This window comes from Cetorhinus maximus, chromosome 3, assembly GCF_964194155.1.
Source record: "Cetorhinus maximus chromosome 3, sCetMax3.hap1.1, whole genome shotgun sequence".
Classification (NCBI taxonomy): Eukaryota; Metazoa; Chordata; class Chondrichthyes; order Lamniformes; family Cetorhinidae; genus Cetorhinus; species Cetorhinus maximus.
Genome location: NC_135881.1, coordinates 195,194,120 through 195,210,268, shown reverse-complemented (window position 1 = coordinate 195,210,268; position 16,149 = coordinate 195,194,120). Strand labels below are relative to the sequence as shown.

General features: G+C 45.8%; 2 protein-coding genes across 6 annotated transcripts in view; one reads left to right on the top strand and one right to left on the bottom strand.

Moving 5' to 3' along the window:
* fyco1a (FYVE and coiled-coil domain autophagy adaptor 1a) overlaps positions 1 to 16,149 on the bottom strand; it is a 197,293-nt gene that overhangs the window by 54,791 nt on the left and 126,353 nt on the right. The window lies entirely within an intron of this gene.
* Positions 9,828 to 11,426, top strand: LOC144679152 (C-C chemokine receptor type 9-like). Its single transcript, XM_078539520.1, has 2 exons — positions 9,828 to 10,000; positions 10,203 to 11,426. The coding sequence occupies exons 1-2, from the start codon at positions 9,881 to 9,883 to the stop codon at positions 11,280 to 11,282; spliced, it is 1,200 nt and encodes a 399-aa protein (XP_078395646.1). The 5' UTR covers positions 9,828 to 9,880; the 3' UTR covers positions 11,283 to 11,426.

The window sequence follows — 16,149 nt, the reverse complement described above, 5'->3', positions numbered from 1 at the left end:
TTTGCCGACTCCCGTGAATAGTGGGAGTGTGCGGGCGGCGGCGGGCGTGCACAGACCGCTGGGTCCAATGGCGACCTGGCAGTCTATTTAAAGGGAGGCCTGGCAGCCTCCTGTAGGCTGCTCACAATGGCCACTTCCAGGTCACACCACAGGGGATTGGCTAAGCAGGGAATGCTGGAGGGAAGGGCAGAGGAGCAGGGCAGGCTGCAGGGTAGGCCAGTGGGAGGGCCAATGCGCCCCTCGCTTTTCAGATGAATGCCTTGCTGCCTCCTCGAGGAGGTGGCAGCAAGGCGGGAGGTGTTGAACCCCCAGGATGGGAAGAGGAGGAGGCCCCCCCACATGACGAAACGTGCCTGGGAGGAGGTGGCGGAGGTGATGAGCTCCTGCTACATGATGCGATGCAACTGGATCCAGTGGCGTAAGTGCTTCAGCGATTTGTTGCGCTCTGGAAGGGTGAGTGCCATGTTGGCATTGGGCATTTAACCCAGCAGGTAGCCTTAGCCTTTGAGGTCCCCCATCCCACCCCCCCCAAGACTTACTGTCGTGACTGCATTGAATCATGTTGGGCATTTCTAGAACGCTGGGTGGGCAAGCAGATAGTGCCCATGCTTACATCAGCCTCAGTGGTTCATGAGGAGATGGATTCTCCCCCGCACCATGTGTTGCTCTTAGTCACACATGACTAGTCTGGGGGCAACCTGCAGGAGATGCAGCTAGGCGCATATTCAGAACTCTAACGCATGTCCTATTCAAGGTGATGAGATTGTGTAAGGGGAGCCTCAAGGTCTCGTGGTCAAGAGCCATCTGCTGCCCTCGATGCCGCACCTAGTTGTGCCTCCTTGCCATGGGAGCGAAGACCTTGTGTTTCTTAAAGTGATGTACGCAGAATGTGTCCAAGGTGGCTGTTGGTGGGGGGGGTGGGCGGTTGGGAGCAGGCGTACTACCTTTGTGTGACTGATCAGCAGTAGCGGGGAGAGGAGGCACAGGAGGCCTGATATGGGCCACTGTGGTTGGGGTGTGGCTTGCGCGTGCGGAGTCCATGTGCAAATTGTTGCAATGAATGGTCTTCTCTGTTTTTCAGGAGAAGAATGCTCATAATGTGTCTGAGCGTTTGAGGACTGGAGGCGGCCAGGCTCACCTGATGATGTTAAGCCGCTGTGAACAGGAGGTCCTGGAGCTTGAGAGGCACCATGAGCCCAGGACAACTGGTGTTGGTGAGGCTGGGGTGGAACGGCCAGGTATTTGAGGCCAACAGTGAGATCCGCTACGTCCTCCCAACATTCATAGCACTGATGATTGTTTAATTTGTTATTGCTGCAACATTGCTCGGTCACAGAGTGATAGAGTCAGAGATGTGGATCATAGAAAAAGGTCCTTCAGCCATTTGAGGATGTGTGCGTCAAATACCTTCATAAGTTTCCTAATCCCATTTCCCAGCACTATGCCCATGGCCTTGCATGCCATGGCATTGCAACTGCACATCCAAATACTTATTACATGTTCGGAAGGTTTCTGCATCTATCACCCTTTCAGGCAGTGCGTTCCACATTCCCAACACACTGTGTGTGCAAAAGTTGCTCATTACATCACCTGTCAACCTCATACCCCTTACCTTAAATCTATCCCACCTGGTTACTCATCCCTCCGCCAAGGAGATAAGTTCCTTTTTGTCGATCCTATCTATGCCCCTCATAAGTTTAAAAACCTCAATCGTGTCACCCCTCAATCTCCTCTGCTCCAGGGGAAATAACCCCAGTTTATGCTATGTCTCCTCATAAATCAAACTCTCCAGCCCAGCCAGCATCCTGGTCAACGACCTCTGCACTCTCTCCACTCCAATCACATCCCTCCCATGAAGCGCATTTCAGAACTGCACGCAGAACTATAGCTGTGGCCTAGGCAGCATTTTCTTGCCTTGGAACATTACCTCCCTGCTCCTATATTCTATGCCTCGGCTAATAAAGGCAAGTATGGCATTTACCTTCTTAGACACCTTATGTACCTGTCCCGCTACCTTAAGGGACCTGTCGACATGCACAGCAAGGTCCGTCTGATCCTCCTTACTTTCTATGGTAATACCATTCATCGTATATTCCCGTGCCTTGTTTGTCCTGCCCAAGTGCATCACCTCACACGTATCCACATAATATTCCATTTGACATTCATTAGCCCATCTGACCAGCCTGTCTATATCCACCTGTAATGTAAGGCTATCCTTCTCACTATTTGCCACCCCGCCAATGTTCATGTCCATTGGTTCTGGAAGGTTGAGTGCATAATGAGCCAGAGGGAAAGGGATGGAGTGTGTCACTGTGTGCACGCTAACTGATCCACTGTCCATGTTGTTCATTTCAGCATCATCAAAGCATGGCCGCCAGGAGGAACTGCAGATGCCCCCTTTCACACCTGAGGGCTCTCAAGTGTCACCTGCGTCACACCATTTCTGCGAGGCAGGCACCAGCGCAGATACTAGCACCTCGGTGGGCATTGCAACATCAGCTAGTGTCTCGGGGCACAATGGAGAGGACATGTCACAATCACTGGAGGAGGTGGCAGAGACAGAGAGTGCCGAAGGCACCAGCAGTAGGAGGACTTCAAGGGACCAGGCACATGCTCAGTTGGTGTTTGATGATGTGCCTCTGGAGTCGTCCGAGATGCAGCAGCTGCAGGAAATGCAGCCGGGTGTGCGGGAGCATCTGGGAGTGATACATGAGGCTGTGCTTTGCTTGGTGTCCGTGGTGGAGGAGTCCACACGGAGCATCACTGATGCAATGAGCCTCATGGCAGAGTGTCATGCTTCCTCCATGGAGAGTGGCGATTCTCGTGGAGAGGCACCTCTAGGAGAACAATCAGGTCCTCCTGGGGTTATGCTCAGACCTGCAAGCCCTCACAGCGCCAGTGACCACAGCTGGTCAGTGCCAATGTGGGAGATGGTGTGGGCTTCAAGCTTCCCAGCTCATTGCCCATCCATCCACGGTGAGCAGGGAGGTCCGAAGCGACCTCACGTCGGCGCAGCAGCTGCCTGTCGTTTCTGCGGGCTCCTCTCACGGCGTTCCGGTTGAGGGCACCAGCTACTCCTTCCCTCTCCCAGTGACCGCTTCATCGGGTGAGGCTGCGACGACTGGGGGGATGCCAGCTATGGAACTGGCAGATCCCTCCCAGGCGGGCCCAGCACAGGCTCCACGGGCCAGAGGACAACCGCCAAGGTCATCAAGGCCAACAGGATAGCAGAGTCAGCAGGCTGTCTCAGATGCCACTCCAAGCGATGGCGCGGCACCAAGACAGAGCACCCGTAAACGAAAGCATAAGACACCTTCGGCACACCATGGGTTTCTCAATGGTGCTTTTGTGTTGGCCCGAGATTAGGTACTTATAAATATTTTCTGCTTGATTAACGTTTTGTTTTGGACTTGAGAGAACTTCTGATGGTTAAAATAAAAACCAGATGTGTTACCATGGCTGAGGGTGGCTTCTTTGTTCTGCAATTGTATGTTTAAGATAAACGTCATGTGTGTTTGTTTGGACATTCAAGTTTATATCCAAAGCCCTTAGTTCCTGCTGATGACCTGGCAGATTTAGCACTTAGGTGCCGAGTATGGAAGCGCCAGGCAAGGCTGGTCCTGCTGATCCATTTGTTTTGAGCTAGCTGAAGGTTCGTTGGATTAAAACCTCCTGGGTGTCCCTACCTTCTTGGTATAGTGCCGGGTCAGTGTTTAGCCCCTCAGCATTCCCCTGTGCCTTCTCATCCTAAGAATTAGTGCTGGACTCATAGTGTGCAGCCGCATCCACTGCGTCAACGTCTTCATCATCCACTGCGTTCCCCCCTTTCCAGTGCAAGTTTGTGGAGAGGGCAGCATGCAATCACTATCACCAACACACAATCTGGGGGGTACTGGAGCGGTCCAGGCATCGAAAGCGCATCTTGTGAAAACCAATGGTTCTCTCCACCACAGCCCTTGTGGAGGTGTACCTCCTATTGTACCGCTGCTCAGCTTCTGATATTGGATGGTGGAGAGGCGTCATGAGCCACCTTCTGAGGGGATAGCCCTTGTCACCCAGCAGCCATCCATCAGCCAAGCTGGAGCACTGAAGAGCCTTGCACCTGGGAATGTCTGAGGATGTAGGCATCGTGGGTACCTTGCACAGACTTGTAAAATCAGCATCCTGTGATCACACACTATCTGCATGTTCATGGAGTGGAAGCCCTTCCTGTTGATGAAGGCACCGGGCTCACTTGCTGGTGCCTTGATGGCCACATGTGTGCAGTCTATTGTACCCTGGACGCGGGGGAAGCCAGCAGTGGCTGCGAAGCATCTGGCTCACTGTGCCTAGCTTGCCTGGTCCCAGTGGAAGTAGATGAAGGTCAATGCACGCCTGAACGGAGCATCTGTGACCTGCTTGACACAAGTGTGGACAGCTGATTGGGAGACACTGCAAAGATCACCCACCGAGCCCTGAAAGGAGCCAGAGGCATAGAAGTTGAGGGCAACTGTGACCTTCAGAGCCACTGGCATGGGGTGTCCACCCATTCAGTTAGGAGAGATCTCAGAGCCAATCATCTGACAGATGTAGTTGACTGTCTCCCTTGACAGTCGGAGGTGTCTCCTTCGGCACTGCACCTCAATCATATTGAGGTAGCTGTCTGCCGCCTGTATATCCTGGCAGCAGGATAGTGGCATCTTCTGCAGCCCCTTCCACCTTGGACTACCTCTTGGCCCAGCGCCCCTTGTGCCTGAGCCTGTACTCCCAAAGGTGGCTCCCCCGGAGGCTGAATGTGCACTCCTGGCCTCCTCCTTATTCTAGCCCACCTTTCCTCCTCAGAGGAGCTACCTCCAGTGGACATGTCAGAACCCAGGCCCAGGCTAAGGGGAGGCCTCCGGAAAGCTGCAGGCCTGATAAAGATTACTGACTGCAGAGTGCTGACCTGAAGGTTCAGAGTACACAGAAAGCTGCTGGAATTCGTTCTGAACTGCTGCAGATCACACAGGCAAGTTTAAAAAACTTTCTCCAATAAATACTTTGCAGACCAGATTCACGGCCCCACTGAGCCCATGGATCAGGTTCATCAAAAAGTCTCTTACCCGCCTGCCCACCGACCCAAAGATCGCACGGGCGCCTGAAAATCGCCATCGATTGACGAATTAAGGGCCTTAACTAGCCTGTTAATTAATGGTGGGTGTGCGTCGATCTTCATCGCGCTCCCACCCAGCGAAATATTGCGATGGCACGCGGTGATGTCGGGGCGCTCGCCTGATGTCACCGCGCGTCATTTTACATGCTGACGTGTGGGGCCCGCCCCCCGCACGTTGAACAGAAAATTCTGCCCTAGGAGTTTTCTGGCTAACATTTCCTGGGTAACTATTCAGATAAATCCCATGGAACTGTCTGAGATCTCCTACGCTAGCTCAGAATCAGAGATACTTGTGGAGGGTCCTGGGAAGGAGAGGAATTGCCCATCGGAAGTTCAAGCTTTCCGGCCAATTTCCTTACAGGTCAGTGCATTGGGACGTCCACTGGGTCCCGACGGGCATCCGTGTCCTACGTCTGGTTTCCGACGATGCACAGACTGTAAGATCTGGGCTATGGTGGTGGAGCAGATTCAATCATGGTTTTCGAAAGAGAACTGGATAATTATCTGAAGGGAAAAAAATGCAGGATTATGGGGAAAAGTCAGAGGGATGGAACTGGCTGAGTTGCTATTGCAAAGAGCCAACATGGACATGAAGCATTAAATGGCCTCCTTCTCTGCTGTAACCATGCTATGATTTTTTGACACAATAATGATGGATGTTGTTGACTAATCACAGCATTAAATATCTATCAATTGGTCTACAATAGACGCAGACATGAGGCAAGGAAAAGCTTAATGGTGGAGAGCTTTAGGATCCATCAGGCAAAGTCACCATTTTCCTCCCACACATGCTACATATACCAAGTGACACACCTTAAATTATTCTTATACTGTACCCCAGCATGTTACTTCCTGAAAGAAGTCCATCTAACTTACATTTGAATAAATAAATACTAAATGCTTCCAATATTTGCACTAAGAGCCTGTTCCATAGATTACTACTCACTTACTGAAATACTGGACCTAATTTTAACTCTCTGTAAGTTTTTTGAGTGAACTAAAATTTCACCCATTGTTTCTGTACATAAAATTACCATACCCACCCCACCCCCTCTTGATGTCCTGGCTATGCTGTTTTGTCCATTGTTTCTGTACATAAATTTACCATACCCACCTCACTCCCTCTTGATGTCCTGGATATGCTGTTTTGTTCTACTATTCTGGACAAGGTGAAGTAACTTGGCATGATCTACACCAGACTTGTCCAACCCACTGCCTGCAATCCCCCTCCATATGGCTCCAGAACGGTTGTGAAAAATGCCGGTAAGACGGCTCAGTGTGTTTGGAGATTTCTTTAGGGGCCTGCTCCTCCAATCACAGCCTGTTTTTCTCCCGTATTTGCTGCTGATAGGTTCAACAGTCACGTTCTGGACACTGTGGAGGCCCGCCACGATGTCCTTAATCCCCGCTCTGGCCACAGGCGGCCCATCAGTCTCACCACTCTGGCTTGGGAGGGGGTGGCAGAGATGGTCAGTGCTAATGCTGCACATGAGTGGTCAGCCATTCAGCGCAGAAAATGGATGAATGATCTCATACATGCCTCCAGGGTAAGGCTCAAGTAAAGGACTTTAGTAAAGTGAGGTGGGTAAGAGATGTGATAGCCAGTGGAGGAACAATCAGATTAGGGGGGTAAATGGTGTGACTAGAGGAGGCAGGTGGTGGGGGAGAAATAAGTTCAGATTTCGTGGGCACCGGATACATTATTTAGGGCATGAATGAACTTTATCAATGGTCCGGCTCATGCCTTAAGAGAACTGGGAGGACTGACATCCTCAAGAAGGTTAACTAAAGCTGTGTGAAGGACGATTTAAACTAATGTGGCAAGACGGCGGAAAAACAATTGTGTAGGCAGCCTAGAAGACAAAATAAGCTTTAGGTGTGTAGGGAATAAAGAGATAGAAAGGTGTAAAGGGGCTAAACATAATAAGAAATGAGAAATCAGAAGGAGGCAAGGCAAAAATAGGAAAAACTGCCATATCAAGAAAACCCAAAATAGAATGCATACACCTATATGTATGAATCCATAAAACATTAAACAAAATTGGTGATCTAGAATTGTTGATTAAAGTACCAGAGGGTATACATTTAAGATCACCAAAAGACAGAAGGGAGATTTTCCAATTAACAACGGATTAATGAGGACATTGAATGCTCTACCAGAAACAATGTCAGGAGCAGAATCCACAATGTAGCTTTTAAAAGGGAGGTGAGTAACTATTTGATAAGAGAGCAAAATGGTGCATTATGAGTAAAATACTTCTTGAAGTACCACAGGCCTTTTAGACACAAAGCTGTTATTGTCAGTAGTTTGTGAAACTGCCCTTGATAAATCTACATCAGAAGACATTTTGTATGTTATGGTTTTCTTATATTTAGGGGATCATAGCATAGGAACCATTGGTGATGGTTTCTGCCTAATTTGGAACGTGTGGCAGTTCTTAAGTGGCTGCTTGGCCAGAGAAACAATGAAATTGATTGCACAAAAACAGGTTTAAATTCCCATAAGATATCAAGTCAATTAATATACATAAAGCAGACTTAAAGTATAGAATATTAGAACATTCTTAAAATGAGGCTCCCTTGTGGCCATTTGAGATTGATCATCTCAAAACAAGATGTTAGCAGCTTGTAACTTAACAAGTATAACCTATGCATTTTAACTTTGTTTCTTGTATAAGCTTATTTTATGATTGTAATAAACATTTATACTTTGGAATAAGGCACCTTCTAGTTGCTGAGTATCAAAGAAGAATGTAATATAAATTATAGATTCATAGGGAAAAGGCAAGAGAAATGGGACTCAGTAGATAGCTCTTTTGGATAGCCAGCACAGGCGTGATGGGTCAAATGACCACCTTCTGGTCTGTAAAATTTAATCGGGCATTTGCCACAGCTCATATCGTGGAACACAACTGACAGGGTGCTTCCAGAATGTGCATGAAATGGGAGGCATGTGGTCATTCTAAATTGAGCCACAAAGCTCACTGTTATAATAGGGGTGAGTTGCAACCTCTCGTTGTGCCTGCAGAGGTGGTTGTTTAATTGCAGCATCCAATTTGCATCATCTGCTTACATCTCGCATTGGAAATATTTGGCAAGTGGTCTTCCACAGGGGTTGGTGCTGGTGCTGCTCTTATTTTTGACTTGGTTTTTGAGGAACAAATATGGAAATTTGCTGATTATACCAAATTTGAGCAGGGTGGGGGGAAATGTGACAGATTGTGAGAAGGATTGTGAGAGGCTGCAAGCTGACTGGCTAGCAGGATGAGCAGATAGGCAGCAGACATATATAGTTCAATGTTTAAAACAAAAATAAAAATACATTTTGGAAGTAAGAAAGGAAGTACATACAGGCAAATCTAAGTAATTATCAGCCAGTAAGTTTAGCATTTGTAGTAGGGAAAATACAGACCTGAAACAGGATGGCACATGCTCATTTTCAAGCGTTAAGTGCATGCCTAAGCCTTCAATAGAGCAGGCAGGAAATACAAGTGTGTCATTGCCACATTGGTGTAGGCAAAAAAAAGGTGCCCAGGGCCCACACATGAAACAGGAGTTAGGATTTGTGCATATTCAAAAGAGGGCCAGCTTTGTTCAGGCAATCCTCATTTACATGCAGCCTCACAGGTGTTTCTTAAAAGGACATGTGCAGGCCTCAACTAAAGGGACTAATGTTCAAAATATACTTCCCTGAATGTGAAGTCTTCCTCCTGGCTTCATATTCAAACCATGTGCGATGCTGCTGACCCCAAGCCACCCTAATTGTCACCACTACCCTTCAAATCCCAGTCACTACTCTTCCAAGCTGCTACCAGCCTTTCTCAATCTCGGTCTAGTCGCACTTCTGGTCGCTCCAACCCTGCCTTCTCCTGGTCTCCTCCAAGGACTTACTTGGGGGCTGCTGTTGGGACCTTTTCTCTGACGAGCTGCCTGGGAATGCTAGGTGCCTGCAGCTTGTCAATCCGATGGTAATATAAGGTCCAAGGTCCATTACGCACCTCATGTTTATCCTTTCAGGAGCAAGGATTGTTCCCTGCATCAGGCTGTGAACTAATTTCTAGACCATAATATTTAATTAAGCATGACAATACTATGCATCTAAGTATCAGTATAATTTCAAAATGCACAATCATCCTTGAAAAACATAGTTTTTCTTCAGGTGCTAACAGATATGAAAAATGGGGATTACGCTGTGAGCTTTGTGTACATGAACATTAAGAAACCCTTCGTGAAGGCATTTTACAGGGATTACTAGAGAAATTAAGGGGCATGGAATTGGGGATAGGATAGAAAACTGGTTTAAAAGCTGACTGGAAGGGCAAAAAAAAAAGACATGTGTTAAGGGCAGTTTTCTCAGAGTGGACATTCCAGAACTGGTGACATTTCTGTTCACTGTGTATATCTATGATTTCTATATGGATTTAGATAAATTTATGTTGAAATTTGCAGTTGATACCAAATTAGGAAGTATGATGAAATTTTGAGAAGATCAAAGGACCCTTTTAGGGTGTTGATACGGTGGGGAAATGGTCTAGAAGGTGGCACATGATACATTTTTGCTACAAAAAACAATAGCAACAATAAATGGAAGCATGGAAGTAGGTTATGGGGGAGAAGAAGAATATGTGGGGGTAGAACTCCTTTGGTGGGCCCTTAAGCTATTAAACTGATAAGTCAGCATTCAGTCAAAAAATAGTACTTCCTTTTTCTAATGCGTGAGTGAAAGGTTCCGCTTCAAAGTCTAAGCTCATGCTGCGAAGGAAACCGTGGACATTGTGTGGTGGGAACCGTGGACATTGTGTGGTGTGTTCAAAGAATAAAAAAGCACTCTGTGCATCTAAGTTCTACACCTGCAAAAAGATGGCGAAGGTAAACCTCTCTTTAATATGTAAACTATCACTTTTATTTGGATGACATACTTATTCCTTCCACTTTTTTAGTACTGTTGAAGTAAATGCATGAGTCATTCTAGTTTCAGTAACTGGGGATTGTAAATACCGGACATAAGAATTAGAATTAACTGTTTAATTTACACTCCAGTTTTCACTAATTGCCAGTGTTCTATTTTCAGATACCTGTTACCGAGTTTCCAGTCACCAGTGACAATAATTTGTACCTTGACATGCTTGATCCTTCACTCTTTGCAACACCCTGTGAAACATCAGGCATCAGAAACTTTGGGAGGATTTTCATGCCCTGTTTTTATTCAGTTGTATTTGTGACAGGGCTTCTGGGGAATTCTTTGGTCATTGTGACATATGTTTACTATGAGAAGCTGAAGACTGTGACAGATGTCTACATGATGAATCTGGCGATTGCTGACTTGCTCTTTCTCTGCACCCTGCCATTCTGGGCAGTTGATGCATACATTGAATGGATTTTTGGAACTTTTATGTGCAAAATTGTGAATGGGGCATACACTGTCAACTTCTACAGCTGTATGCTAATACTCACCTGTGTGAGTGTCAACAGGTACAAAGCCATTGTTCAAGCAACAAAAATGCTCAAAAGTAAAAATAAAAGGTTTCACAGTAAGTTAGTTTGTGTAGGGGTTTGGGGGTTTGCAATCATTTTGACTCTTCCAGAATTCATATTAAGTGAAGCATATACTGGTATGTCTGATAAAACTATCTGCATTTTGATGTATCCTTCCAATTCTGGCAGCAACTTCAAAGTGGGAATGTATGTAACACAAATGGTAGTGGGATTTCTGATACCCTTTGTGGCCATGATCATTTGCTACTCAATCATTGCAAAAACTCTGCTCCAGCATAAGGGGTGTCAGAAGCATAAATCTTTAAAGATTATCTTTGCAGTTGTAGTTGTATTTGTGATTTGTGAATTGCCATTCAACATTGTCTTGTTGATGCAAGCTCTACAGATCTTCAGTGAAGAAATCCCTAGTTGTGAATACACTGCAAATCTAGACTATGCAATTATTGTAACAGAGAGTATTGCATTTGTACATTGCAGTCTCAATCCTATTCTTTATGTATTTCTTGGAGTGAAGTTTAGAAATAGCTTTCTGAAGATTTTAAAAGATGCTGGATGTATTAGTCAAAAACAATTGGCTGGGTATCTGAAAACTGAGTCTGAGACATCACGACCTGTATCAGGTATATCTGAAACAACAAGTGTGCATCCTTTATAACAGATACTGGATGTATAATTGTAAATTTTAGATAATGGCACTAGAATTCCATAAGAGTTCTCCCGGTCCCCTCCCGTAGCTTTGGAAGGACGACGACAATTCTGCTTACCAAAAGTGGCCCACTAGGCACTCATGTGCCTGCTATGGCATTATAAAGACAACAACATTGCTATTGTCTACTTCTAATTCTGAACTCCTGTTCCTCTCCCACTTGATGTTCTTTACAAATGCTGGACTATGCTTTATACTGTACATATACTAACTCAGCGATTGAAAAGTGGCTATACAGGGATTTGGCATCATAGGGATTTTTGTGCAGCTCATTAAGGGCCTGAATTTGGCCTGATTGGGGTTCCCCAATCTCTCCAACTTTGAAGCAAAAGCTGAAGAAACAACTTAAACTGCAGATTTTACCTATTTACACCTTTTTCTGAGTTCCACTGATTTAATGTCGAAGTTGTACCAGAAGATCAGGGTTTTGAACATGGCCACACTAACTCAGTTAAGTTGAATTCCATGCCGTATAGGTTTCTTACTTACTATCTGTAAACCAAAATTGAGTAGTGTTTAATACCTATAAGTATAAAATGTGTTTAATTAAGTACAAGTATGTAACTACACACATAAATATTTGTTCAATATGTTTAAGTCCACTACTGTCTCAATCCTATTCTTTCCGTATTTCTCGGCGTTAAGTTTAGATACAGTTTGTATCAGCCAAAAAATATTGGTTTCAGTTATGAAATATTGATGTGAGATATTATAGCCTGTGACAAGGGCATCTGATGTGGTTAAGAATGAAAGTACAAGCATTTAAGTGAAATAGCAGCATTTGGAAAAGGGTCACTAATCCATATGTGATTTTTACGAATATTGACTGACCATTTTTATTTCAGATTTCTAACATTTGCTGTTGTGATTTTAGATGTATTTTTCTATAAGTTATTTTGTATGTATTGTATGTATTGGATTTCTGTGCTGTAACTTTTCTATGGTTCTAATTAAAAGCTCAAAATTGGGGAATTTTGAAAAACAAAGCATTTTAAATAACTTGCATTATTTTAAAGACATATTTTTGTTATAATTGCAATTATCTGCCTCCTTATTTGATTCTTTACAGTGCAGTAATAACAATGGTTCAGAGTTTATCTCTTGAGTTTTGATATGGATTTTCTTTCCATAGGCTGTCTGTAGTGGATTATTACTTAACTGTATAACCTCACAAATTTGATTTTATTGATAATAATCTTACGGTTTAAAAACTGGATTACTTAATATTTTTTGTTTAAAAAATAAAAAAAATCTCGTTTTGTTTTTGATTTATTGTTACTGTGACTTGGACTTGAATTTGACCGCCAGCTACTGGGTCTGACCACCCAAAGTCTTTTGCCCTATACCACCAACTCCCTCTCCCCTATCTTGTTGTCTGAGCAATTTAGCAACATGTATGGATTTTTCTCCTTGGCCTTGGCACATAATTCCATTATTACAGAAGGAAAGGAACAACAGCACATGTTGGAGGGAAGAAGAATCGGGCATCATGCCAAAATGATGCATGACTTACCAGGTCCGATGAGGATTTCTGTGGGGAGCTCTGAACTGGAAGGATTTGCATCTGTGACCTGATCCATTTGGATCTCAAATCATGCTCTTCAGGATGCTCATCATCTGCTCTCTTGGCAGCAATGGAGGTAATCGCTGCCTTCAGATTTTCCAATTTAAGCTCCTCTCAGGCAGCCATGGACGATCTCTGCAACATACTCCAACAGGGGAGTATTGGCATGCTTAGACCAGGTCACTGTTGCCTTTACAGCTCACTTGATGAGCTGTGACATTGCAGCCAGGCACCAGAGAGGATAGGTCACAGCTCTTTGGGGTTGCTAGCTTCCCCATCAATGTTGGATATAATGTACCCTCTCATCTATGCACAGGAAAGGGGTTCCATAAATATGCAGGTAGTGCATGACACCATTTAGAAGATTCAGACCTCCTTGACCTCTTCAAGATCCATCTGATCTTAGCTAGAGAATCACCTGTAATGGCTTCTCTTCCTGTTCCTGCACTGTTACTTTTGTTGTCCCCCAAGGATCTATCCTTGGCCCCCTCCTATTTCATATCTACATATTGCCCCTTGTTGACATCATCTGAAAACACGTCAGTTTCCACATGTACGTTGATGACATCCACCACCCCCACCTCTGTCTAAAACTCTCCACTGTCTCTAAATTGTCAAACTCCTTCTCCAACATTCAGTGCTGGATGTGTAGAAATCTTCTATAACTGAATACTGGGAAGACTGAAGCCATTGGTTTCTGATCGTGTGACAAATTCTGTTCCCTAGATACCAACTCGTGTTGTCCCTGGTCACTGTCTGAGGCTGAGACAGATTACACAACACTGACTGCATATTTGACTCCAAGATAAGCATCTGACCTCATATCTATGCCACCACCAAACCTACTTACTTCTACTTTTGTAATTTTGCCTCTGCTTCAGTAACCCTATAAGGGGAGGCGATGGTGTAGTACTGTCACTGAACGAGTAATCCAGAGACCCAGGGTAATGCTCTGGAGGCCTGGGTTCAAATCTTGCCATGGCAGATAGTGGAATTTGAATTCAATAAAAATCTGGAATAAAAAGTCTAATGATGACCGTGAAACCATTGTTGATTGTTGTGAAAACCCATCTAGTTCACTAATGCCCTTTTGGGAGGGAAATCTGCCGTCCTTACCAGGTCTGGCCTACATGTGACTCCAGACCACAGCAATGTGGTTGACTCTCAAATGCCCTCTGAAATAGTCTAGCAAGCCACTCGGTTATATCAAACCGCTACAAAGTCTCAAAAAAGGAATGAAATCGGATGGACCACCCAGTATCGACTTAGCAACCGGAAACGTCCTCCTTACTACATCTGGGGGCTAGTATCAAAATTGAGAGAGCTGTCTCACAGACGAGTCAAGAAACAGCCTGACATAGTTATCCTCATGGAATCATACCTTACAGATAATGTCCCAGACACCACCATCACCATCCCTGGGTATGTCCTGTCCCACCGGCAGGACAGACCCAACAGAGGTGGCGGCACAGTGGTATACTGTGGGAGGGAGTTGCCCTGAGAATCCTCAACATCAACTTCGGACCCATGAAGTCTCATGGCATCAGGTCAAACATGGGCAAGGAAACCTCCTGCTGATTACCGTGTACCGCCCTCCCTCAGCTGATGAATCAGTGCTCCTCCATGTTGAACACCACTTGGAGGAAGCGCTGAGGGTGGCAAGGGCGCAGAATGTACTCAGGGTGGGGGACTTCAATGTCCACCACCAAGAGTGGCTCGGTAGCACCACTGTTGACTGAGCTGGCCGAGTCCTAAAGAACATAGCTGCTAGACTGAGCATGCAGTAGATGGTGAGGGAACCAACAAGAGGGAAAAATATACTTGATCTCATCTTCACCAACCTACCTGCCGCAGATGCATCTGTCCATGACAGTGTCAGTAGAAGTGACCACCGCACAGTCGTTGTGGAGACGAAGTCCTGGCTTCACATTGAGGATACCCTCCATTGTGTTATATGGCACTACCACCATGCTAAATGGGATAGATTTCGAACAGATCTAGCAACTCAAGACTGGGCATCCATGAGGTGCTGTGGGCCATCAGTAGCAGCAGAATTGTACTCAAACACAATCTGTAACCTAATGGCCTGCATATCCCTCACTCTACCATTACCATCAAGCCAGGGGATCAACCCTGTTCAATGAAGAGTGCAGGAGGGCATGCCAGGTGCAGCACCAGGCATACCTAAAAATGAGGTGCCAACCTGGTGAAGCTATAACATAGGACTACTTGCGTGCCAAACAACATAAGCAGACAGGGCTAAGCGATCCCACAACCAACAGATCAGATCTAATCTCTGCAGTCCTGCCAGTCGTGAATGGTGGTGGACAATTAAACAGCTCACTGGAGGAGGAGGCTCCACAAATATCCCCATCCTTGATGATGGAGGAGCCCAGCACATCAGTGCAAAAGATAAGGCTGAAGCAGTTGCTACAATCTTCAGCCAGAAGTGCCAAGTAGATGATCCATCTCGGCCTCCTCTGGAGGTCCCCAGTATCACAGATGCCAGTCTTCAGCCAATTCGATTCACTCCACGTGATATCAAGAAATGGCTGAAGGCACTGGATACTGCAAAAGCTATGGGCCCTGAAAATATTCCGGCAATAGTACTGACGACCTGTGCTCCAGAGCTTGCCGCGCCCCTAGCCAAGCTGTTCCAGTACAGCTACAACACTGGCATCTACCCGGCTATGTGGAAAATTGCCCAGATATGTCCTGTAAAAAAAAAAGCAGGACAAAACGAACCCGGCTAATTATAGCCCCACCAGTCTACTCTCCATCATCAGTAAAGTTATGGAAGGGGTCATCAAAAGTGCTATCAAGTGGCACTTGCTTAGCAATAACCTGCTCACTGATGCCCAGTTTGGGTTATGCCAGGGCCACTCAGCTCCTGACCTCATTACAGCCTTGGTTTAAACATGGACAAAAGAGCTGAACTCTGGGAGGTGAGGTGAGAGTGACCGCCCTTGAAGTCAAGGCAGCATTTGACAGAGTGTGGCATCAAGGAGTCCTAGCTAAACTAGAGTCAATCGGAATCAGGGGGAAAACTCTCCACTGGTTGGAATCAAACCTAGCACAAAGGAAGATGGTTGTGGTTGTTGGAGGTCAGTCATCTCGGCTCCAAGACATCACTGCAGGAGTTCCTCAGGGTAGTGTCCTCAGCCCAACCAGCTTCAGCTGCTTCATCAATGACCTTCCATCACAAGGTCAGAAGTGGGGATGTTCGCTGATGATTGCACAATATTAGCACCA

Coding starts and splice junctions, on each gene's coding strand:
- LOC144679152 (XM_078539520.1), top strand. CDS start 9,881: ATGCTGCGAAGGAAACCGTGGACATTGTGTGGTGGGAACCGTGGACAT. Junction 10,001..10,202: donor CCTGCAAAAAGATGGCGAAG/GTAAACCTCTCT, acceptor TTCTATTTTCAG/ATACCTGTTACCGAGTTTCC.